General features: G+C 46.7%; 1 protein-coding gene across 1 annotated transcript in view; it reads right to left on the bottom strand.

Moving 5' to 3' along the window:
• The window catches only part of LOC135516003 (putative adenosylhomocysteinase 3), a 43547-nt gene extending 17224 nt beyond the window's left edge, over positions 1 to 26323 (bottom strand). Inside the window, exons 1-3 of the mRNA XM_064939938.1 lie at positions 25943 to 26323; positions 2104 to 2212; positions 16 to 159 (exon numbers count right to left, since the gene is read on the bottom strand). Coding sequence (XP_064796010.1) covers positions 16 to 159; positions 2104 to 2212; positions 25943 to 26269 — 580 coding nt within the window. The 5' untranslated portion in view covers positions 26270 to 26323. The remainder of the gene's footprint in view (positions 1 to 15; positions 160 to 2103; positions 2213 to 25942) is intronic.
• Between the last annotated feature and the right edge of the window lie 112 nt (positions 26324 to 26435).

Below are 26435 nucleotides of genomic sequence, written 5' to 3'. Positions count from 1 at the left end.
TCATCCCTAGCCCACCTTGCTCAGCGATCTCGATCTCCCTGCGTCCGAAGTCAGCCTGCTTGATGTTCTTGATGCAGAAGTCTCCGTTGCCCTTGGAGTTCTTCTGCTGCTTGTCCCGAGGAGAAGTCTCGTCGTCAGAGCTGTCCGTGTACGACGCAGCTAAAAGAGGGAGCAGGACAGAGAAGAGAGGGGTCAGAGGACAGGACACGCACTCAACAGCAGCACTCGAGCTGCACACACACACTAAAATGCACATTCAACATGCCCTCAGGATATAGACATTAAACCAACACAACACGTGACATGACCACACACACTAGCCCACAATCTACTTTGATGTCCAAAACAACAGCATATCTCACATTACAAGATATATCTAGGGACTGAACCCCAGGGCAGAATAAACCAGAAGAGCCCGGGCATCTACATACTCAGTTGGGTTTGATCCCAGCAGAACAACTCGGCGAGGTGAAGTGAACGGCTGTGCATCGCATACTCCCTTAAAGAAACAAGAATATAGCGACAGTGGTACCGTTTGTCCATCTTGAGACGCCGTAGCCAGAATTAAAAATTGTCAGAATGAATCTAACAATTCAAGAAATCAGTAATTAATTTGGACCTTTTTGCCAAGGATATCTTAGTCGCGCAGTTTGACATCTGACTTTAGGCTGGACGCAATAAAAAGTGCAAGAAAACGAGTCGTATCTCGTTGAATGACCACACTTCATCGAAGAATCCCTACTGTTGACCAATCACTGACGAAGAGGTGTAGACGTTGGCTAACGAACGCAAAAAAAAAAAAAAAAAAAAAAAAAAACATTGCTGAAGATCAAAAACGTCATAATATATCTACAAACTGTTTCAGGTGGGAAGCATGTGGACGCCTTAAGACGAACAACAGCTCTCCCACAGTGTGTGCGCTCAAGGCCCAGGGCTGTGTGAGAGAGTGAGTGAGTGAGTGAGTGAGTGAAAGAAAGAGAGCGAGAGACAGAATGGACAGCGGGGACAGTCAGGACTCGGACTGTTGACTCTTTCTGTTGACTCTGTGGGAATAATGACAGCAACCACAGAGCTGAGGATCACACAGTAGAGGGGATCAGGAAAGAGAGGGAGAGAAAGAAAGTAGCCAGCGGAGGAGAAAGGGTTGAGAGTGGGGGGGGGGGGGGCAGAATGCAGCGAGGTACAGTGGGAGGACAAAGAAGAAAGGAGGGAGAGTGAACTTGAGGCATTTGGGTGAAGCGGCCGGTGAGTGTCTGTGTGTGACACTCAAAGAGACGAGGGACAGCCAGGTAGGCTGTGAGTGACATCACAAGTGGGAGAATGAGAGGCCACGTAGGGGATGCCGGGGAAGTCCTACTTCACACTACGTCTTTCACACTTCACTCCTGACAAACATGCTCACAACACTTGAACATCACCCTGCCAGATTAACTCTGGTTGTAAAGCAAGGGTCACACCCTTTTTATGACACGCAGGACTGACAGACGCCTCATCCTACTACAAACCATCCCAGCGCTTCAGTGGAAAATATCACCTCTCCTCTTTCTCCCTCCCCCTTCCATTTTTTCTCTCCCCCCGCTCTTAAAAGGGGCCTCTAGGAGCCCTGGGAACAACCAGGAGTGGGATAAGCAGGTGACCAGGACAACACGTATAGTGCCTCCACCTTTCTCTCTCCCCCCCTCTCTTTTATGGACCCCCAACCTTAAATCCGGCTTACACTGGCCTGCCTGCCAGAAGAAAAAAACAACTGATCTCAAACTTTCACAAGGACATTGGTGTGCGTGTGTGTGTGTGGCTGTGTGTGTGTGTGTGTGTGTGGCTGCAGTTATTATTGAATGGAACACAGTGTTAGAAACTAGAGAGAACACTAGCAGCTCTCTGTGGCCTGTATCGTCTCATCTTAATCCAGTTATACGTTACAGAGAACATTCCTGCTCCCCACCTATCTGGGAATAGACTTACTGTGTGATACTGGATACTGTACCTGGGCTGTGATTAGTTAGGCACAGGGTGTGTCAGGGCGCTCGTGAGCGTGTCAGGTGTGTGCACGTGCCAGGTGTGTATGTGAGTGTGCGCGCACACACACACGCATATTCTCAGTACCTGAGCCGTAGCTGTCTGTGGAGGACTGGGAGATGGATCGGGACAGAGAGCGGCGGCCGATCTTGGTGGGACGTTTGTTGAACTCTTGTTTTTGGTCCGCAAACTGGATCTGCTGGCAGAGGGAGGAATGAGACCACAACGCCCACACAAGCACCAACGTCCAACACCCAGTCAAAAACTAAAAACCCAGCAACTCCTTTCCCTGACAGACTTTCTTGTTGGCCCCTTGTACATCTTAAAAGGAAGTATCAGATGGGAATAACCAAAGCAACATGATAACTGTAGAAATCGAGGCTGTGTCGAGTTTCCACCATTTACCCACACCAGGCTCTGTACGATCTAAAAGGGGTGTGGGGGCAAGTGTCTAGGGGTTCGGGGCAAGTGATTGATTTAACACAACCACGGGTTAAAAATCACAATTTATCTGCAGTAACATTATGTTAGACCTACATTCTACTAACAGGCCAGAGCCAGGGAGGCAGCTTTGGTTTGGAGGAAATATATGTTAAATCTGCTGCTGGTAATATTGATGGATTACTTACTGGAGTCATAAAAACCAGCAACACGGACACAACTTAATGGAAAAACCACACGGAAAGCGATGCCGTAGATTATGTTATGATCAAACCGGATGTAAAACGTATGAAATCTCAGTGATGTAGAGCGGCATTGTTGAGCGATTATGTAACGTTTCACAATCTGGACAAAAATATGAGCACTGGGAGATTTCACAGACTAAAACAGAGTTGAGAATGAAAATGTTTCTTGAAATCTTTTATCCGGGTTTCATTTTTCAAGCACCTGGACTACACCTCAATACGTGTAAACATTCCACTTATCGTCGGAGCGCAAAACAAAAGCGTAAACCGTCGAGTGTGTGTGTGTGTGTGTGTGTGTGTGTGTGTGTGTACGCACAACACACTGACACAGTCACGCTGAAATAAGCCCACAAGTGTCTGACGCACATCCAGAGTACCAGACGCGCCCGTCCACCTCTCTCTACAGGAAGCTACGGCGTGACTACCGAAATACCGAGAGGGAGTGACTCATGGTTGCGCAATCTGGATTTCACACCAACCAACCAAATGGATATGAGTCACGGGGGAGGCCAAGGTCTTGCGTACTCATGATAGGAGGTCGGGTTTTTCAAGTATCCACTCGGCTTCCTTCCTCTTCACTCAGAAGAATGTCACACGTGGTATTATATTAACACTGGCATTAGAACCATGCACGGACGGTACTGACCAAACTCATCTCAACAGTCCTGAAAACTGAAAATAAAATAAAAATAGTCACCAACAATGAGATCCATAAAACGCCTGTACACATAGGTCGATTTCATTTAAAATCTACCGAAGCCTGTCAGTCCCGACCTAATCCATCCTCCTCCTCCTCCTCCTCCTCCCGTCTTACCTTTCTCCTACTGGGTTCACCTCCACTGTGGTCCTTCTTCTTCGACAACATGACTCAGTGGACTGGTGCGAGGTGAGAAACTGTGTTTGGACTAGAGGGCGTGGGTCTGGAAAACTAGCAGTTATGGGCCTTGTCCATTTATACCCTCTTTACCCAGGCTGCTTTACCCCGGATCCAGCCCGGACTGTTCTGGACTATCACCCATGTGCTGTGCCTCAGAAACAAAGCAGAATTGTTCCCCACTTCTGTTTTTCCCACTCCGCTCTCCCTCTACTTGTTTAATTGTTATTTGTTCCCAGGCTGGATTGGATTGGGGATTCTTTATCACGGCCAAAAACTGTGTGACCCACAACGGCTCTTGGCTGGAGACTATTGAGGTCATTCATAGTAGACCGGTGGACCCAGGGTGAAAAATGGTAAGGAGGAGGTTTGCAGAACTGTATTTTGAGGCTGTGTTACTTCAGAATCAGGGTGTGGGGGTCAGGACAGTGGGTTCTGCCAAGGAGAGACCCTGGGCTGACACCACTGGGACAGACAATAGAGACTGTGTGTAAGTGATTAGGCCCATTTTGCTTGTGTGAGACCAAGGTCGCTGAACTAGAAAATATTGTAGCCTAGAAGAAATAGACGTACAGCTCTATGGTGACAGTTCACAATACCCCATGTCCACTTGCCCAGCAGTGAGAGATCACATAACATCAAAGGTTTGGCTTCATCTTCTTGCAAAACATTTTAGTTTGTTACTTGTTTTAATCAAAGTCCAAACCAAGGGTCACAGAGGGGCAAACAACAGGAAACGGATTTCAAACTTGGCCACCCGACTTGGTCCTTATGCCAGTTCGTCATGCTCGTGTGCGACGGAAACGGACTGCTTGGACATGTGCCTCCTGACCTTATGAGTGTCCGGAGCAAACTTCTCTTCGACAGCCGACACACACACACACACACACACGATTAATGCTTTGTTTACTGACCCTCGGTCCTCTCCTCCTGCCCTATGAAACCTCTTAGACCCAGATGTCGAGTGTGTGTGTGTGTGTGTGTGTGTGTGTGTGCGCGAGCGTGTCGGCTGACTGCTGACACATTCCAGGAGCACTAACATATAAAGAGTACTAACATACTAACGTATAAATAGGAGACAAGAGTGCCAAGAATTGGGAACGCGGCAATAGATCATTTCCATTTCGTAATGCGTGTTAGACTAGGTCAGCACCGGAATATAAGTGAGGCTGACGTGCATGATTCGTGTTAGGACATTCAATGAACGCATGAGCAACCACAGGCTGACGAAAAGGAGTGCCATTCAGAACGCTGACATCCATCCACCGCTGCATTGAGGAAAGCAAAGAGTGAAAATGATTGGAGAGAATGTGAACGGATTCCATGCCACTCAAATAAACCCCCCCCCCTTGTTCCCTCAAATGACCATATGTTATACTCTAAAAGCCAAATGATGATCTGAAAAATGTGCTCACAGCTGCATGCGTAGCATTAGCTAACATGCTAGTGAGAGCTGATGGTTTATGCAAGAGCGAGAGGGAGGAAGGACCACAGACTGCTAACAGGGTACAGGGTAAACTGCCTGCCCTACAGCAGCACTCTGGCCCAGCACTAGGATCACCTAACCCAGTTAAACCAGACTGAACTCTGGGCCCACCATTGTAGTGACACGTCAGTGAAACGCAGGGGAAACCGTTTGGATGGCAGGCTAAGGATTATCAGCAGGGCATGATGAATGAACCACCGTTCTACATTTCCTGCAGAACAGTAAAACACATTGATCACAGAGCAGAGGGAGGAGATGTTTAAACAGACTAGAGGAAGATATTACTGACGACTGTAGCGGGGGGGGGGGGGGGTGACCATTCATCTAGAAATATGAACAGCAGCAATTCATCTTGATCACTGACAGAGGGCAACCATGTGGATCTCTCCCCAATGCAGCTAGGGGAATACTCATAGCTAGGCCTAATTGTCAATTTTTGTGGATTAAATAGATGCTACAGAAATGGATTAATCAGACTGGACCAATGATTCGTCTTAATCCTACATCCAGGATGAGACAGGGCAGGGGTTGCAGAGAAATCAAAGCCTTCTCTGGTGCAACACCAATGCTGCAAAGTATTGAATACTAGCCTTCTCTCTCCCTGCATCCTACTGCAGAGTCTGCATTAACGGCATTAACCTTGCAGCACTGCACAGCTCCACGGCGCATAATACAGACAGTATGCATGTTCAGTGACTGCAAGGCGAATGAGATGTAAATAATGGATGCTAACCCAACACTGCGGAATAGAGCGCTCGGTCACCTCTCGCTGGAGCTGGGCATGGCTAGTTGACTGTAGCCTAGAGAGGAAGCAGGTCAATGTTGGCCAGCCAGCCAGGCAGAATCACAGACACCCCCATGGCCCTAAACAACCATTCCGTGCCACATTTACAGTGCCTGGGGAGGACAGGTGACAGGTGCTCCCTCGGCCCAGACAGAGAGGTACCTGCATCGGCAAGGTTTGCTTCACCAGGTGGCCGTGTATTCGCTTGGCAAGGCGCGCTTTTGGCAGTTATGTAACATGACTGACTGGCCAAGACCACCAAAGGAGAGGTCTCATTACGCAATAAGGCCCAGGGAAGTGTGGTATATGGCTAATATACCACGGCTAAGGGCTGTTCTTAAGCACGACGCAACGCGGAGTGCCTGGATACAGCCCTTAGCCGGGGTATATTGGCCATATACACGACAAACCCCCAAGGTGCCTTATTGCTATTATAAAACTGGTTCACGACATAACTACAACAGTCAAATAAATACAAATAATTGAAAATATAATACCCATGGTATATGGTCTGATATACTCTAGTCATATACACTCAGTGGCCGGTTTATCAGATACAGATCTAGTACTGGGTCGGACCCCCCTGTAGCAATGAAGGGATGTACCTGGTCAGCAACAATGCTCAGATATCCTGTGGCATTCAAACGTTGCTCAATTGGTATCAAGGGACAGAGCGTGTGCGAGGAAACCACTCCCCATAGCCTTACACCACCAGCCTGTACCGTTGACACCAGGCAGGATGGGGCTGCGGACTCATGCTGCTTACGCCAAATCCTGACTCTGCCATCCCCATGACGCAACAGGAACATGGGATTTGTCGGACCAGGCAATGTTTTTCCACTCCTCAATTGTCCAGTGTTGGGGATCGCCGTCTCACTGGAGCCCCCTCTTGTTGTTTTTATCTGATAGGGGTGGAACCCGGTGTGGTCGTCTGCTGCAATAGCTGCACCATCATCCATGACAAAGACCGGCGAGGAGTGCGTTCCGTGATGCCGTTCTGCACACTGGTTGTACTGCCCCATTATTATCCTGTTTGTGGCCCGCCTGTTGGCTTGCACGAATCGAACCATTCTCCCTTCTCTCGTCAACGAGATGTTTTTCCACCCACAGGACATTTGTTGTTTGTTTTGCGCACCATTCTCGGTAAACCCTAGACGCGGTCGTGCGTGAAAAGCCCAGGAGGCCGGCGGTTTCTGAGATACTGGCACCGATGATCCTACCCCGCTCAAAGTCACGTAAGCCACTCGTTCTGCCCATTCTAACATTCAACCGAACAGTAACGGAATGCCTCGATGACTGTCTGGCTGCTTTATAAAGCAAGCTACGGCCGCGTGACTATCTGTAGGAGGCATCCACTTTTGTGAATGGTGTGGCGTACCTAGTATACTGACCACAGTGTATACAAGTCATATTACTATAGTAGTATCCGGAGCTGAAAGTGGGAGAGCCTGAGGCCGGCGTGTGTGTTGCTCCAGGCCCAGTCTCACCAGGGTCGGCTGCAGGGTAAGCGGTTCCAGGGCGAAGCCGCAGAGCGATACCCACTGAGCAACCAGACGCCACGGGGTCTGAAGCCCTGGAAAGAGTTCCAGGAGAACAGCGAGAAGAGGGGCTTCAAACAGCACGGAGCATTAAGCTACAGTCCTGAAAAATAAACAGGCACAGATGTGATCCGATCTGATACTGTGGAATCCACACCAGGCAGAGTCCATAGTTCAACAGAGAGAATGATAAACAGACAGGGAGGGAGGTGCCAGAGACACATAGGACCAGTACAGGCCTGGGTGGATGATACAGGATGGGTTGGAGGACTATGAGAAAGGAGAGAAAGGAAAAGGAATATACCTAGTCAGTTGTACAACAACGCATTCAACTGAAATGTGTCACCATCATTTAACTCAACCTGAAATCAGAGAGGTGCGGGGGGGGGGGCTGCCATAAATCGACATCAGGAAGAATGAAGACAAGACAGGAAGAGGAATTAACCGTTTGAGAGGGGGGGGGTGAAAGGAGGAGAGTGAGAAAGTGAAAATATATATATATATATTTTTTAAATAGGGAGAGAAACACAGAGAAAGAGTGAGTTGGGAGTATGTGTGTGAGGGGTCAGAACTCTGGGCCTCCATCCCTGCAGCTGGCAGGGATGGGAGGCAGGCCCTGCTCTACAGTACTATTTGTGATGTTCTGCCAACACTAGCTACAGACTGAGCTATACTCTGGCTGGGGGGCTCATAGCTGGATGGGGAGAAGAGGAGTCGCAGGATATCCTGATTCCTGACATGACAGCACATCAGCTGGATCAGACCAGGAAAGACACACAAGCCCCTTGATGCAATGAAGGGAGGTCAGGACATGTTAAGGGAAATATTAACACAATGTTAAGAAATGCATTTGCATTGACAAATTAAAATTAGTTTGTTTTTCCATTATTAGGAAAAAAAACTACCTCTTCCATGAGAAAAACCCCCTTCATGAGCGAAAATGTTACAAATCTAGCAATCCAGTCAGCACGACCAAAGCTCCACTCTCACAGAGGCAGGGAAATGCACTTTCTTACAAAATCAAACAAATTGATAAAAAAAAAAGAAGCTTTTTCTACCGGGACAGGAACGGTTGTTGTTTCTGGGAGAAGAACTCTCTTCAGCAGCAGAGGATCAGAGGACAGCGTGTCAACCCCAGCCTGTGTCCTTCTGGATCAGAAAGTAGGCTGGAGGCTCGTAGATCGATGTGTTTGTTTATAACCCCCCCCCCCCCGGCGTGAACTGCAGCGGTACCTTTCTACATGGTTCACTTCCACGTACGAGATAACAGACTCAGTCTCAGGGATGGCTGTCCTATCCATCTCCACTGAGTTAGGTACATTTGTTTTTACTACTTGGTTTGCCCCTTACTCGTGGGAAAATCCCCAAGGCACACTAAAATTGGATGAATTGATTGGCTGATTGGGGACCTTTTTGCTGAAGAATGTGTTTGTTTTCTATGGTTTTGTTTTGCGTTTCGTGTATTGGATGTAAAATATATATATATATATATAATGATTGTGTTCTCAGCACGACTCCCTGTCAAAAAAATAAAAAAATAAAACACAAATATGCAACACATTCTGTTTCCCACCAACACCTAGGTATTATCTAAAGACAAATTTATAGCTCCAATTTAGGTTAGCCTACCTCATCTTTACCACACATTACGTCATCCTTTTTTCCTTAATGAAAACGTTCCCCCTCGGAATAGGAAAGAGACGCAAGATACTGTTCGGCCAAATCCCTAGACTATCGCACCTACTACATGTGGGATCACTCTGACCTCCCTTCTCTCGCTCGCCTCACTCCACGTCCACAGACTTTCCTCAAGGCATCTACTCCACTCCTGAACTGCATTCAGCAGGCAAACACTAAAGTTCACTTCCAGTCTCCTCTGCTCATCCACAACCAGACAAAGACGCATTCAGAGAGGTACCACAAAAACAACGCACCCAGAAGCATTGCTTTCAATAATGCACCAAATAATTTTGTGCAGATGACAATGATATAAGCCTGCATGTGGAGCCCACACTGGCATGACATGCAATATAATTGAGTCAGTGCCACGTGATGCCCTGAAGGAAGTTTAAACACTGAGGCTCAGGCCTTTGTAACAGGAGCCTGGGAACTAGCCTACCCCCAGACAGAGCAGGGTGGAGCCCACATTGGCAGACAGGAGATGGGGGAATGCACGCAGAAGGGCTGGGTGCTCACTGCTTAGACACTGATCTGCAGAGGGGGGCACACAGAGCGCATTGGGGGGGGCCTGGAGTTAGACGATAGACCAGCTTAATTCATGTCGCTTTTCAAAACACTTTTGAGAAGAGGCGCCTGCAATGTAATGATTGACTGCGTGAGAAGTCAATCAGTCTGTCCACTGAAACTGACCAGATCCTAAGATGTCATTTAGCTAGTGGCATGCACGGCTATTACCGAGTGAGTGAGGCATTTCAAATATATAATCTCCCAACGTCCTCTGCCAACCCCCCCATGTCGCATTGCCAAACTTAACAAAACATGGGAAGACAAAACCCAGGGATTTTGAAATCGGTTACCGCCCTCGGTGAAGAAGTTTGACCTTTCAAACAACGAGGCAATGAAAAGCACCAGGACAGAGCGCAGGACCAAACTGAACTTTGATGTGGTGGGGTTTTTCCGCTTCAGAGAGACACAAAGGTAAAGTCATTTGTCGAGCTGACGGGAAGGGAAAACTCCCTCCCTAACAGAGTGTTAGGTAAACAGAGGACAGTCCAAATGGGCTGCCGCGGACAGTGACACATCTTTGACAGAGATGACATGGATTGCGCCGTCTCTATGCCAACAGGCACAGCCAGAACAGTCAGGACTTGGGCAATGCCAACAGGCACAGCCAGAACAGTCAGGACTTGGGCAATGCCAACAGGCACAGACAGAACAGTCAGGACTTGGGCAATGCCAACAGGCGCAGCCAGGACAGTCAGGACTTGGGCAATGCCAACAGGAGCAGCCAGGACAGTCAGGACTTGGGCAATGCCAACAGGCACAGCCAGAACAGTCAGGACTTGGGCAATGCCAACAGGTGCAGCCAGGACAGTCAGGACTTGGGCAATGCCAACAGGAGCAGCCAGGACAGTCAGGACTTGGGCAATGCCAACAGGCACAGCCAGGACAGTCAGGACTTGGGCAATGCCAACAGGCACAGCCAGAACAGTCAGGACTTGGGCAATGCCAACAGGAGCAGCCAGAACAGTCAGGACTTGGGCAATGCCAACAGGAGCAGCCAGAACAGTCAGGACTTGGGCAATGCCAACAGGCGCAGCCAGGACAGTCAGGACTTGGGCAATGCCAACAGGAGCAGACAGAACAGTCAGGACTTGGGCAATGCCAACAGGAGCAGCCAGGACAGTCAGGATTGGGCAATGCCAACAGGCGCAGCCAGAACAGTCAGGACTTGGGCAATGCCAACAGGAGCAGCCAGGACAGTCAGGACTTGGGCAATGCCAACAGGAGCAGCCAGGACAAGCCATTCCTCAGAGTCCTTATCCTCTCAGAGAGCTCACAGTTCAGTGTGTTACAGCAGAGGAACATTGTGAAACCCAGGGAAAAGTATAGTAGGGGAGTGAAAGAGACAGAGAGAAGGCTTATTGTCTTTGATTCCAGGAGAGGGAAGTTATCCGTGTGTGTGTGTGTGTGTGTGCGCGCGTGTAAACGGATCCTTGCTTGTGAAGTGTGCATACTCTATTGTGACCCTTGAGCTGTACAGAGACACATCTAGGGCAGGCCCTGTGTGTGTGCACTCGGCAGTAACAACAGGGGTTGGAGCCTGGACTGCTACGATGTGGATGGTGGGGGAGTGGTAGCTTCAACAAATAAACCAGACCCAGTCTTAACTGGGCTATAAGAGGAACGCAAGTATGTGATTAAGCTCTGCTTTGGTTTTAAGAGATCCCATATCGGTCTTTAGGACACAACATTATGCTAGATCTTTAGCGCGAGTCAAATCTGACTGTGAAAGGTAACGAAGGGTGAGATAATTAGGCCTGCTGAGGAGACGCCTCTCTCAATGCCGATACCAATTATTGGAGGACCAAAAAAACAGATAGCGATTAATGGAACGATTTAAATGTATTTATTTGTAATAATGACAATTACAATAATACTGAATGAACACTTATTTTAACTTAATATAATACATAAATAAATTTGGTTTAATTTCAATTTGGATTAAATAATGAAAAAACAAAGTGTTGGAGAAGAAAGTAAAAGTGCAATATGTGCTATGTAAGAAAGCTAACGTTTCAGTTCCTTGCTCAGAACATGAGAACATATGAAAGCTGGTGGTTCCTTTTAACATGAGTCTTCAATATTCCCAGGTAAGAAGTTTTAGGTTGTAGTTATTATAGGAATTATAGGACTATTTCCCTCTATACCATTTGTATTTCATTAACCTTTGACTATTGGATGTTCTTATAGGCACTTTAGTATTGCCAGTGTAACAGCATAGCTTCCGTCCCTCTCCTCGCTCCTCCCTGGGCTCGAACCAGCAACACAACGACAACAGCCACCATCGAAGCAGCGTTACCCATGCAGAGTAAGGGGAACAACTACTAGAAGGCTCAGAGCGAGTGACGTTTGAAACGCTATTAGCGCGCGCTAACTAGCCAGCCATTTCAATTCGGTTACACCAGCCTCATCTCGGGAGTTGATAGGCTTGAAGTCATAAACAGTGCAATGCTTGACGCACAACGAAGAGCTGCTGGCAAAACGCACGAAAGTGCTGGTTGAATTAATGTTTACGCGCCTGCTTCTGCCTACCACCGCTCAGATACTTAGATACTTGTATGCAACTCAGGACACGCTAGATAATATCTAGTAATATCAACCATGTGTAGTTAACTAGTGATTATGATTGTTTTTCATAAGATAAGTTTAATGCTAGCCAGCAACTTACCTTGGTTTACTGCATTCGCGTAACAGGCAGTCTCCTTGTGGAGTGCAACGAGAGAGAGGCAGGTTGTTATTGCGTTGGACTAGTTAACTGTAAGGTTGCAAGATTGGATCCCCTGAGCCGAGAAGGTGAAAATCTGTTGTTCTGCCCCTGAACAAGGCAGTTAACCCACCATTCCTAGGCCGTCATTGAAAATAAGAATGTGTTAACTGACTTGCCTAGTTAAATTGGCGCCCAAAAATACTGATTTCCGATTGCTATGAAAACTTGAAATCGGCCCTAATTAAAATCGGCCATTCCGATTAATCTGTCAACCTCTAGTCGACACCATAAGTCTCTCTGGGCACAGTTGAGGAGAGTCTTGGCAGGATGGGCTGAGGACAGCCTGGCATGAGTGTCCCATTGTTCTGATGAGAACAGTCTTCAAACGCTTCAGCTTTTCTGCCCCTTACTGACCATTTTAGAAGATCAAAACTCACCAGTCAAAACTAACCATAATGCTATACACCCCCCCCCCCCAGGAATTTACCCATTAACGACAAGTTAAGAGTTTCCTTCAAGAGGAACATCTCACCAACCTCCTGCTGCAGACTTCCTCAGAGTGTTATTGGCAGTGGGCGCTTTAGTTAGAGAACCTTTTGAAAACTAGAACCACAACAAACCTGATCAAACTAGGCTGCCTGGACTCGTTTCGGAAACTTATCTTGTTCTGCCAGCCGCTGAACCCCATGTACCAATGTCCGCATCCAACAAGTCTGATAATCCACTGGCCTGACACCCCGGGCTTGAGGACGTGGGATCTTCAACATTATTTTTACTGAATGATGCCTATTATTCAAGAGACTCATGGTTCATGAAACCTACCATCGTCACCCACCCAATACTTCATTGACTTGAGTCAGTCAGAGCAAGAGACATGCAACCCGATGCAAGGTTGTCAGTAGTCAGCGGGAGGAAGAATGGAAGTCTCTGTTGGGGAGCGACGACATGCTGTTAATCCTCCCGGACCTCACTTAGGCTCTCCTCACAGGGGAGTTGGCTACCCACAGAGAAACAAGTTCTTGGAACAGACCGTCCAGGAGTCAGATGCTTTGCCGTTTGCCAAGATTGCAAATTTTTTTTTTTACATCATTTATAAAAAAATATATATATTTTTTAAATCAGGTCATCTTTTGACAGCACAGAAATTGCTGACCCATTTTATGAATTCAGGTTCTAAAAGCTAAACAAAAACAAATGGACTGGCGAAAGATCAGGGTTGGGGATATGAAAACGCAGAAAAGATTAGTCAGAAAATCCAGATTGTTCAGAAGAAAAAAAACTAATAAATCCCATCTCAAGTGTTGACTGCAGCGGTGAGGGGTCTAACACTTCTGAATGTTATTTCTCCCAATTATTACAGACACTACTTTGTGTCAACATCTCATGTTGCCATCCGCCACGCCATATCACCGGCAAGAGACAGGGCAGGCAACCAAACCAATCACTGGCTGGCAACATTTGTGACAGCGAGGTTCATGCCTGTCAGCAAACAGGAGATACGGGAGGGACAGGGCACCAGACGACTCCATAGAGACCCGGTATTGAATAGCCTAGGCGATCCTGAAAATACAAGATTTCTAAAAAACTAGGCTAAACTTAACAGGACAAGAACAGAGCACAGGCCATGTCAACAACTTAAGTCTCCGACCGGAGTCCTTTTTAGGAGTGTAATTGCGGGTGAAACATAGCTTCCCCCCTTTGGGACCAGCTGGCCAGGGTGACAGGGCAGAGAACACCCACACACGGGCTGCTGCACCTGTTCTCGGTGAGGGAGTGGAACACAGTGCTGATCCCTTCACAGGAGGGAGTTCTTAGAATGTGACATTGTTCGAGGAAGATGGAGCCCCAACAGGTAATAAGAGCCGACGTGCAGAAATAGAACATGTAGAACTATGGGTCTGTGGGGTAAGCAGCAACCATTCACATAGATCGCTGAGTGGCGGAACACGCCCTATGTCGACGCTCTCATTTGAACATTTAATTGTTATTTTAAATCACAATAATAACTATGTTGAGGCTCAAGGATACCGCTTACCCAAACCAAAGCTCTTTGTGTTGCATGTTTTCCACTTACGTCATTCCCTGGTGCTTCCCTAAAACCAGCAGCACTCCTTTGTGCTACAGGACCTTCAGAGCAACTGAAGAGGCGGTTCTTTGAGCTCGCCCACTAACACGGCCTCAGGTACACTCATTCATACAATCCTTTCCCGCATTCGTTCGCTTCCGCCGGCCACGGCTCACCTAACACAACAGTCGAGCAAAAGGCCACACAGCACTCGACCCATTTTACTCAGCCTCCCCGGCCCTGCTGTCACGGAATAACACTCCATTAGATGGATCAAAACAGACCCAGATAATGCAGGACAAAGTGCCCTCTGATTATACTGAGACGAGATACAAATTACAACAACAAAAAAAGGTACATGGTGTGCTATATAGAGAGTTAAAATCTGTTCACTCAGCCCCACATTTAACAGAAATATCAAAGTATAGAAGGCCGAGCTCTGAAAATAGTTGTTTTGCGTGGAAAATCCTCACAAGAAAACAAGATATGCTTGTAGCTACAAAATGAAAAAACAATGAATCTTTTGTACTTTATTTTACCTTTAAAATATGGTTCTCACTTCAAAAAACAAAAAAACAAATGCTATTTACATTTGCAGGCCTAACACTATTAAGACTTTGGTTTGGGGGGGCTAATTACTAGACTAAGTACTAGGGGCTAATTTTGGCATTTGGGCCAGCTGATCGGGGGGGGGGGGTCTTGTTTTCTGCACATATCAGCATGTCAGACACCCATACAGTTAATCATTCTATTTCTTCTGTGAGCAGGACAGAGACACTGACTGGGACAGAAAGGAAAATCAAGTTAACGCTGAAATCTGGACAGACAGCCATAGGCTCACCTTGCTCAGCTACGATTTAGGGACAACCAGCAGGGCCAGACAGGGCCCAGGGTTCGGAATCTGCGTGCCCCCCCCCCCCCGCTTTACCCTGAGAGGGCCTCCATCTCTATCTCCCCACCCACTACTCAGAGATCCCAAAGAAGAAACCCACACAATGACCATGCAATTACAACCCCCTCCGAGGACACAAACCCAAATGGAAAAGACTACATATTCACAAGATTGTTAATGTAACAATTGTCTCTGTTACAGTCTCTTTGGGGCCCTAAACGGTGATAGACCTCCACACCATTGAACATAGGGGTATGTCCACGGCTAGGCAGATTGAGTAGCCCTGATGGACAAGCCGACAGCCCCAGCACTGTAACACCAGTACATTTCAGTTCACTCCGATATATGAAGTTCAGTGCTGCTTGAATCCTCCATGCCTCCTTATCAATGTCAACTTGGTTTGTGTTTGTGGCTTGGGCTGTGTGTGAGCTGAGCACCGTGGCGGGAAATGGGCGCCTGCAGTTTTGACCTGGAGGCCATTTTCAAAGCAGGAAGAGCAGGGTGATGAGTTAAAAGAGGCTTTCGTGTCCTTTCTGCGCATTTCATTAACGTAGGTCCCGGGGAAAAAAAATAAAAATCACTGGCCACATTCCCCCCATTCAAACTCTGAGCAATAATCCACTGGGTGAATGGTGAAAACGAGAGATCCAACAGGATCATCCCCGTCAATGACATAAGAAGAGGGTAGTCTATGCACATGGAATCATGCACACACAGAGTGATGATGCAGAGAGATCTCTCCAAAGAGGACCGCACCGTCCAATCACTGCTCAGAAGTGTCTCGTGCCCTCTTCCAACGGCTACTGAGGAGGATGACTACGTGAGCCTGAGTTCGAGTCAGAGAGGAGAGTGCAGCGCCGCTTGGCTGCCTCTTGGGGGTGTGATGTAAGCGGTGCCGCGGCTGATTTATACACACACAGACAGACAAGTGTTCCCCATAAAGAAGGACAATTTAAAAAAAGGACACACACAGAGAGCCTGGTGCATTCAGAAATACACCCTTTAGCACATAAAGCACAGTATAGCTGCTTCGGCCCCAGCAGTTGGCCTCGCTTCACCTCGCTTCATTTCAACATGTAGCCATGAGAACGGACTCGGTGACACTGAAAATAAGCATCTAAGTCACTGTAAAACCAGATGGGGAACGCCAAGGCTTAGCAGGGATTAAGTGTGGCTGCCTGCTACCTACCTGCACATTCAGGAGCAGATATATGCTTGTGTCAGGCGGGATCACTGCAAAAAGGGGGGCTTTCCCAGAGACGCATAACGCCAAGGCTCTAAAAAGCGGCCGCTGAAAAGTCTGACAATTGATGTAAGATGAATACAAAACCACCATGAGAACAATGCTCCAACTCGACTGTTGGAGGGTCCGTGTTACTTAGCTCAAGGTCACGGTCCCAATCCCTCAGGGTCGTTTTGAGAATCCAATCGGCCTAACCAAACGTCCATTGACAGTGACACCACCAACCAATCCCAATGACTATTGATCTAGTGCTTTTTAATAATTTCCCTGATCAGAGAAACACGATCAATATACTAGATTGCCCCATTCCCCAAAGCCCAGCCACACACTCATTGATGTTGCCTCTCCCTCCATTAGCCGAGTGTCTATAAATGCAGCCGGATTAATACCGCAACAGTTCTGCCATTTATGCTTGTTTGTGAATAAAGCTTAAGGATTTAGGCATTTCCGCTACATATATTTTTTTACTAGTACAACAAAACAAAGATACTCAAGGTCTAGGGGTCAGTGACAGACAGCTAGGCCTGCATCTAGCCTAAGCCTGAGAGTGATAGAAAACAACATTTATACAGACGGGAAGCAATTTAGAGATTATTTCTCCCACAACAAAGCAAGGGAGGGGGAGCTGGGGATTGTGGAATTATATGTCTGTAAGAAGTGTTCCCGAAAATAGTATTGTCTCAATGGAAATGTACAATTACATAAAACACTGAGGGCAGTTAAGTCATTTTTAGGGTCATGCTATTCTGAGTCTGCACCGTTTAAATGCGACCGTGGAAGGGATCCAACCATCTGTGAGCTCTGAACGAATTACAAAATGTCTGTTCGCGCTTTTGTCCGCCTGACTGTAATGAAGATTTCCCTCGCAAAACTCAGTGGTCGTGTAATCTGGGCCAAACAAACAGGCGGAGGAAACAGGTGGTGGCTTTGGAAGCAGGCGGTGTCAGAGGAAACAGGTGGTGGGCAGTGGAAGCAGGCGGTGTCAGAGGAAACAGGTGGTGGCAGTGGAAGCAGGCGGCGGCATTGGAAGGCCCTAAAAACTGCCAAAGACTCCAGTCACTGACTGTTCTCTCTGCTACCGCAGTACAAAAGTGGTACCAGTGTACCAAGTCTGTAACCAAGAGGACCCTGAACAGCTTCTACCCCCAGGCCATAATATTGATAAATCGTTAACCAAATAGCTACCTGGACTATCTGCATTGACCCTCGTTGCACTAACTAATTACATACGCTGCTGCTATGGTTAATTATCTATCCTGTTGCCTAGTTACTTTACCCCTACCTAGGATATATTTACATTTACATCTACCTCAATTACCTCATACCCCAGCACATCGACTCGGTACCGGTACCCAGTGTATATAGCCACGTTATCATAACTGATCGTGTATTTATTCCTTGTGTTATTTGTTTCTACATTGTTCTCTGCAGTGTTGGGAATGACCCGTAAGTTAGCATTTAAATGTTAGTCTACACACCGGTTGTTTACGAAGGGGAAAGGGGGATACCTCGTCAGTGTTCCGCATTTAACCCAACCCCTCTGAATCAAAGAGATGCGGGGGGGCTGCCTTAAAATCGATGACCATGTCCCGGGGAGCATTTGTGGTTGGGGGGGGATTAACAGCCTTGCTCAAGGGCAGAATGGCAGATTTTTTCCACGGTGCCAGCTCAGGGATTCAAACCAGCGACCTTTTGGTTCCTGGCCCAACGCTCTTAACTGCTAGGCTACCTGCCACAACAGCTGTGAAGTATCAAGGTCCATGTATTACAACCCAACAGATGCCAATAGTCAAAGCCAGTGCAACAGAGGCTGCAGGTTGAAACCAAAGCAACTACAACGAGCTGATTGAACATTCAGACTAATCCAGCTCATAGGAGTCCTATACCCCTTTCGCCACGGGAATGGTCTCCCCCAGTACTGGATTAGCCTACCGCTGCTCGTGGCTCGTGCCTTTTTATCTCTGGCGGGGAGGAAACCAGGCAGACAGAACAGTGCTTTTCCCTTTGTGTTGTGTGGGGGGGGGCACTTTTGTGATGCCGCACTTTTTGAACATAATGCTGTCTCTTTGTACAGGGGCCTGGTGTCGGAGTCTGAATGGAATTCCTTCCCTGTGGCCTGTGTGAGGAGGCCTTTGTCAGAGAGATGTACTGTCTGGGGACTTTCCAAATTAACACTCAGCACTCTGACTCCATCTAGCCCCCCTGCACTGGTTCTTCATCTTCATATTATTCCTCTACTTAATATTCCTATTCAACTTCATCATTCAACACGATCTTCAGCTAACGGTTAGCTAACGTATAACTGTCCGAATTAGAGGTCGACTGATTAATTGGAATGGCCGATTAATTAGGGCCGATTTCAAGTTTTCATAATCAGTAATCGGCATTTTTGGACACCGATTATATTTATGGCCGAGTACATCGCACTCCACGAGGAGACTGTGGCAGGCTGACTACCTGTTACGCGAGTGCAGCAAGGAGCCAAGGTAGGGTGCTAGTTAGCATTAACCTTGTCTTATAAAAAAAACAAAAACATAATCACTAGTTAAACTAGTAATATCATCAACCAATGTGTAGTTATCTAGCTTGTCCTGCGTTGCATATAAATCGATGCAGTGCCTTTAAATTCATCATTGAATCACAGCCTACTTCGCCAAACGGGTGATTTTAACAAGCGCATTCGCGAAAAAAAGCATTGTCGGTGCACCAATGTGTACCTAACCATAAACATCAATGCCTTTCTTTTAACTAGGAAAATTGTGCCACTTCTCTTGGGTTCAGTGCAAGCAGAGTCAGGGTATATGCAGCAGTTTGGGCCGCCTGGCTCGTTGCGAACTGTGTGAAGACCATTTCTTACTAACAAAGACTAATTAATTTGCCAGAATTTTACATAATTATGACATAACATTGAAGATTGTGCAATGTAACAGCAATATTTAGACTTAGGGATGCCACCTGTTAGATAAAATACGGAACGGTTCTGTATTTCACTGAAAGAATAAACGTTTTGTTTTCGAAATGATAGTTTCCGGATTTGACCATATTAATGACCAAAGCTCGTATTTCTGTGTGCTACAATATTATAATTAAGTCTATGATTTTATATTTGATAGAGCAGTCTGACTGAGCGGTGGTAGGCAGCAGCAGGCTCGTAAGCATTCATTCAAACAGCACTATCCTGCATTTGCCAACAGCTCTTTGCAGTGCCTCAAGTATTGCGCTGTTTATGACTTTAAGCCTATTATCAACTCCCGAGATTAGGCTGGCAATACTAAAGTACCTATTAGAACATCCAATAGTTAAAGGGATATGAAATACAAATGGTATAGAGAGAAATAGTCCTATAATAACTACAACCTAAAACTTCTTTCCCGTGAATATTGAAAACTCGTGTTAAAAGGAACCACCAGCTTTCATATGTTCTGAGCAAGAAACTTCAACGTTAGTTTTTTTTACATGGCACATTTCACTTTCTTCTCCAACACTGTTTGCACATTATTTAAACAATATTGAACATGTTTCTTTATTTATTTGAGACTAAATTGATTTTATTGATGTATTAACTTCAAATAAGTGTTCATTCAGTATTGTTGTAATTGTGATTATTACAAATATATATTAAAATAATAATACAATCGGCCGATTAATCGGTATCGGCTGTTTTTGGTCCTCCAATTATCGGTGTCCACATAAAAATAAAAATAGGTCGGTCGACCTCTAGTACGAATATTCTACTGGGCACACTTTACTGAGCCTGTGGAAACCAGTTCTGACGATTTCAGAAGCTTATATTTCTAGCTGGGTCGTTCTGAATGTTTCACCTCACAGAACACACCCTCCAGAGCCATAGTACAAAGTGACGACAGGAAGGGAGAGGGTCTGAAGGTGGAATCCCAGATGCTGACAAGGCACACATGCACCTGACAGCTTTGCGAGAAAGTTTGTCTGGCTGCAGCACAGATATATCCCAGATTCAGATCCAGTTGTAATGGGCTCTAAAGAAAATTACTAATTTGGAGTAGCTAGCCTACGTGTTTCACTTCAAAAACATACGTGTGGTAGAAATATCACAAAACAAAAAACACGAGTCCATTCAGGGTCTGGAGTCGAGCAGAGAGATTATCTAGCCGTGGTGCAAACAGCCCATTTCCCTGGGAATAATCACACCACCGCAGATGAAGGCAACGGAAGGTGCAGTAAAACTCCAGTATTGTGCTGTAATTACATTGAAAGAAAAGGGAGAGTGAATTAACACTTTTTCAGAACACAATGACTATCAACCCACAAAGGAAGTGCGGTCAGTCAGCAGAAAAGTCTTTGGTTTGGTTTGGTTCACGCTATTGCTTGCCTACAGCAGAACACGGAGGTAACGAGAGAGTGGGGTGACTTCAGGTGAACACAGCGTGTGCGTGAACGACTGTGTGAGAATTTTTTTCCAAGGCCATTAAAAACCACAGTGATAATCAGTCGAAGACTTGAATGCACTGACTGGGCACCATGCCAAACACACACTCACATCCCATTCCCTACAGAGTGTCCAAGGCAGGCTGATAAGCACGATAGTCAACATGAGCTCTCGACATTCATATCGGTATGATATCTAAATATATCTGCATTGGTGAGCAAATGCGACTTGTCCTATTGAGTATGGCGGACAAAAGATAGTGTGTGTTGGTCGTAAACTCGTGCTTGCCAGTTCCTAACGACACAAAGGGCACAAAAGACTAGGCCTCGAGTGGTCTTTTGTAGCGGTTTGTCCGATGTACATCAAGCTCCTGTAGACCGGCCTGGAGGCAGTTAGGCCCAGGCACGGAGGGATCTTTCCAGCTCAGTTTGCTGCTGTGAGCACTACACCAACAAATCTAGTCCCAATCACCGACCATTCCTCTTCTTCCTCCGTGTTAATGAACACCGCATCACATGCACAGCTCTCCTTGAAGCCCCACTGGAGCGTGTCTTTCTCAACTGGGCTCGAGGTTGTTGACACAGGCCTCGATCTCTGGTTTCTGGGGGTGGCCCCGGCCAGAGACCTTTGCGAATGTTCAAACTCATTCACAATCTTTAGCCAACAGTTAATGGCTAATGTGGGACCAAGCACAAAGGATTTTTTCCCACTAAATCAGGACAAGGCGCTGTCGTGGCAATTTAGTCTAGCGAAGGTAACATCGCAGAAAACGTAAAAATCCAGTCTAACGGTAGTCTCACACCAAACTGCGCATGTGCAGGCCCTCAAATCAAAAGGCACTCCGATATAAAACGACGCCAACAAGACAAAAGGAGCTGATAGTGGGCTATAGGAAAAGGAGGGCTGAGTACACCCCTATCCACATTGATGGGGCTGTGGTGGAGCAGGGCAAAAACTTTCTTGGTGTCTACATCACTAAGGAATTATCATGGAGAGGGAACAACAACACCTCTCCCCCTCAGGAGGCTGAAAAGATTTGAGCCCTCTGATTCCGCTGCACCACTGAGAGCATCTTGACTGGCTGCATCACCGCTTGGTATGGCAACTGCTTGGCATCTGACTGCAAGGCGCTACAGAGGGTAGCGCGTACGGCCCAGTACATCACTTGGGCCGAGCACCCTGCCACCCAAAACCTCTACACCAGGCGGTGTCAGAGGAAGGCCCAAAAAAATACTCCTGCCACCCAAGTCATTGACTGTTCCCTCTGGTACCGCACGACAAGTGGTACCAATGCAAGTCTGGAACCAAAAGGATCCAGGACAGCTTTTACACCAAAGGCATAAGACTGATAAATAGTTAAACAATAGCTACTAAAGATCCTTTTTGCACTAGCCTTTCATGCAAGTGTAATAAAGCATCTCCCGAGATATCTGCATTTTTACGACACAGGAGTGTTTGCCCTGTCGGCTACTGCCCTTTCAAGGTCAATGTGATAATCCTCATTCTAGCTGGTCCGCCTGAATCACTAGCTACATCATTGGAGCAGAATGGGCTCTTCTGAGGGAGCAGGCACTCAGGCTGTTAATCTGATGGAGACGCTTGTGTCAGAGAGCCTGACTCAGATGAGGGATCCCCGGGGCGGCTGTCAATGACCAGCACTATCGGGGGTCGAGTCACGGCACGGCAGCCGTGCCCAAAACACGTCTTCTTGACAGCAGAGGAGATATGAGCACGAAGAGCAAGGAAAACACACTTCCCTGTGTATTCATTTGAATAGCTAGGTACAGACAGCATTATTTTTCCTTCTACGCTTTGGAACAGCAAGAAGTAGTAGGCTATATGTCATCATCCACAGGGCTACAGAGAGAATCCTCTCCACTCCAACTCTCCTAGAGTAAGGCCCATGTCCCTTTGCACGTGTGGATGTTCCAGCTTCAGAGCATCAAAGGGCTTGGCCGACCAACTGCCTGGAAAAGGCCTAGACAGATATTCATATTTTAGTCCCAAATACATTTAGGACTATAAACCAGGACGTTTTGCAAGGAGTTTCTTTACGATCCCAAACAGAACCATTTTTTTTATACAGAGCTGTCTGCAAGCAATTTAGCCTACAGGTCATGCCCAGTCCTCAGTAAGCTAGTGACCCCTACTTAATGATAATACCTAATGCTGGGGGACCTTTTCCTTGGGTCAGAGAGTAGGGCGGAGAATGACCAGGGAGGTTGTCCATGTAACCCCTGGCAGTCTTTCAGCACCAACCATGGCAGTCGTCAGCATTTGTAACTTGGCAACCGCTTGTGCTTGGCGCGAGGATGGGTACATTCATTAGCAGCAGTCTTAGCCACACATGGCGCCGAAACTTGAAACCTACTGCTGCTAATCCGTTCTTCCTGGCAGGGGCAGCGTATATTTCCCTGCTCCGTCCAGAAACATCATGATAGGATGGCAGAGTCTGTCGGGGATTAAGCAGATCACTCAGCCAGTCTGAAGGCTAACATCTGCCCACCCATGTGGTGACATGGTAAGGCATGGATTAAAACCAGCCATCCATGCCACACACCATCAAATCTACTCTACTGCTGTTCTCCATCTCACTGCCCTTTCTGCACTGGGGGATTCAACAGATGCAGCCTATATACACACAATGCACAGCACACACGAACATGCAGCCTATAAATAGGCCTAAGACTTTGCATGCAGGTTCCTGTTTCAATGCATGGCTGCTTTGATGATTGTGAAGTGAGAGGATACAAAATGTCATTGGCCGGTATAAAATCTGTTTTCCCCTTCAGAAAGTGATAGTGATGTTCAAAATGCAGTCTAAGTAGCTCACATGTATAAAACAGAATACTGAATCTGTGCCGTGGCAGACAGCACTAAATCTTCTCATTAAGGTATTGCTGGTGGTCCCTTTAAGAACAAGTCACCATAACGAGCCAGATGCCATGCAGCAGCCTCCTCTCCTTGCTGCTCATAGGGTTCCTGGTCCTGCTGCTCTTATTGGACACGGAGGACTGATGGACCATCTGTCGTAAGCCAGTCCTCTTCCTCTCTCTCTGCGTGACCACTACTTTCCGGTCCTGTGTTCAATGTTAATAGTCACTGGCTTGGTGGCAGAACACTGAGTTGCGCAGTGGTCTAAGGCACTAGAGATCCTGGTTTCGAGTACAGGCTCTGTAGCAGCCGGCCACGACTGGGAGACCCAATGGGGCGGCGCACAATCGGCCCAGCGTCACCCGGGTTAGGGCCAGCAGTGATGTTCTTGTCCCATCGCGCACTAGCGACTCCTGTGGCGGGCCAGGCGCAGAGCACGCTGACACGGTCGCCAGGTGTGCGGCGTTTCCTCCAACACATTGGTGGGGCTGGCTTCCGGGTTAAGAGGGCATTGTCTCAAGAAGCAGTGCGACTGGGTTGTGTTTCGGAGGACACACGGCTATCGACCTTCGTATGGGAGATACAGCAATGGGACAATTGGATACCATGAAATTGGGGAGAAAACAAATGTAAAAAAAATAAATAAATAAGTGTGAGAGTGTCAGATCTGACAAGGAACTAAATCACTGCTACAAACCAATATGTTTTAGGGAGGGTCAGCACAAACTTAGAGCTATAAAAAGTTGCCATTTGCTGTAATGTTGTACATCCAATTATAACCCTACTTAATTTCCTGAATATGACAGCACAATTTAATTGCCGTCTACAAATGAACTGCCTTCCACAACTTTGATTTTGAACACCTTTGATTAATAGCTTTATGACAGCGATCACAGGCCATAAATCCTAAACAACCATTTATCATGAGACTTCTTAGGCCTAGTCGACACTAGTTTGTTTCAAGGAATTACTTAGAAGTGTTACTTTCCTTGAGCCCATTATTCTCTTCTGTTCAGAACTTTCCATGACACTGGCGGGATAAGAGTAATTGACCAGTGACCTGAGAGACTTACCAACCCCCTCTTGGGGAAGGTGTTGAGACAGGGAACACACATAGGCCTACATCTTCTGGTGATATATAGCCACAGGAGAGCCAAGCAGAGTAAGCTTGGATGACGGAAACTCCCCTAAGTAGTCTGTGATCTATTGCCAGACTGAACGAGACAAGAAATAGATGAAAGATGCGACAGACCAGTCAGATGAGTCTGCTACCGTTGTGAGAAGGTTAAACTGGAGCGGTGGCGAAAAATGGTCATTGATAAAGTAATGTAGCCTAGCTTGCATTGAAAGCTGCATCTTTCCAGATCAGACACACCACTGCTGTGCTCTACAGCTGAGAACCCCCATGCAAAATCAGATCATCCCACAACAGCATTTTAAATCACGTCTAACAACGGTCTTTGTTGAATGTATTTGTCCTTCACCACGATTTGACGAATGCTATTTTAGTTGTATTGTCATGGTTGTACCTGTATCGGTCAAATGTCCATTAGCTAAATGTGGCAACAAAACCAACATGTTGATGAACATGTGGACATCACATTATTACGTTGTTAGGACAAAATTGTGACATGGGCGTGAGTGAGTCTTGAAACGCGTTAACAAAACCATCACCAGGTAGAATGCTGAATGCAACTTCAATCAGGACCAGCTACTTTGTTCACAGCGTCCCTGCTAGTTTACCTACATGGACACGTTGTTGTCCCAACACTGGCATCGCACAGCGCCACGACAGCGCACCGTTAACTTACCCACTAGCTATCATTTTAGACAGTATGCTAGGATCTATGGCAGCGAACATGAACACAATATCCTTAAAAAATATTATGTAGTTAACGTTGTCGTTACTTGCTGAATATCTTTATAAAAACGACTTCTGACTAGACTAATCAGTTTGCAGCAAAACTGCTTTTTATTGCTAGCTTGAGCTACAGCCATCGTCACACAATGCCAGATTTCGAGCTTGCTGGCTAGCTAACGTTAGCATTGCAAACAAACAAAAAACTTGCATCTGTCCAAAGCAGAATACCATAATAAATGCCAATGTCGCATTTACGTTTATCCTCACCTTTTTCAATCTTGGGGCCTCTGCTACCGTACCGTCGCGATTTACGAAAGCTTCTCCACCGTTTTGTTGGGGATCTGTCCGTTTCATCGCGGACGCCTGCGGCATCTTAGTGTTCGGGATGAGAAAACCAGGGCTCGGGTCCCCGGTTTTCACGATAGGCTCCATCGTTGGGGTAGTAGCCGAAGTAGCGACAGCTTTTGGTTCGCTTTCAAGAATCCCTTTGTCGTCTGCCTTTGTTGTCAGAGGCGATTCGGGTGTTAATTCTTTGCTGGGGACGTCTTTTAATTCGACCTCGGCCATTTCCGCTGCCAAAACCTGGACTGACATCGCTGCTATTTCGCAAAGTCCTTTTCCCAACACATAACTAGGCGACGGATTGTGAGTGGCAGAGTTGTGATTAAAAGCAAGGCATTGTGGTCTTCGTAGTTTCAGTCTCAAACATTTAGCGGACATATAATGATCAATGCCATACAAGCACTATTTCTGATACTAT

This window comes from Oncorhynchus masou, chromosome 27, assembly GCF_036934945.1.
Source record: "Oncorhynchus masou masou isolate Uvic2021 chromosome 27, UVic_Omas_1.1, whole genome shotgun sequence".
NCBI lineage: Eukaryota > Metazoa > Chordata > Actinopteri > Salmoniformes > Salmonidae > Oncorhynchus > Oncorhynchus masou.
Note: the sequence above shows the minus strand (reverse complement) of the source record. Positions and strands in the feature narration are given on the sequence as shown.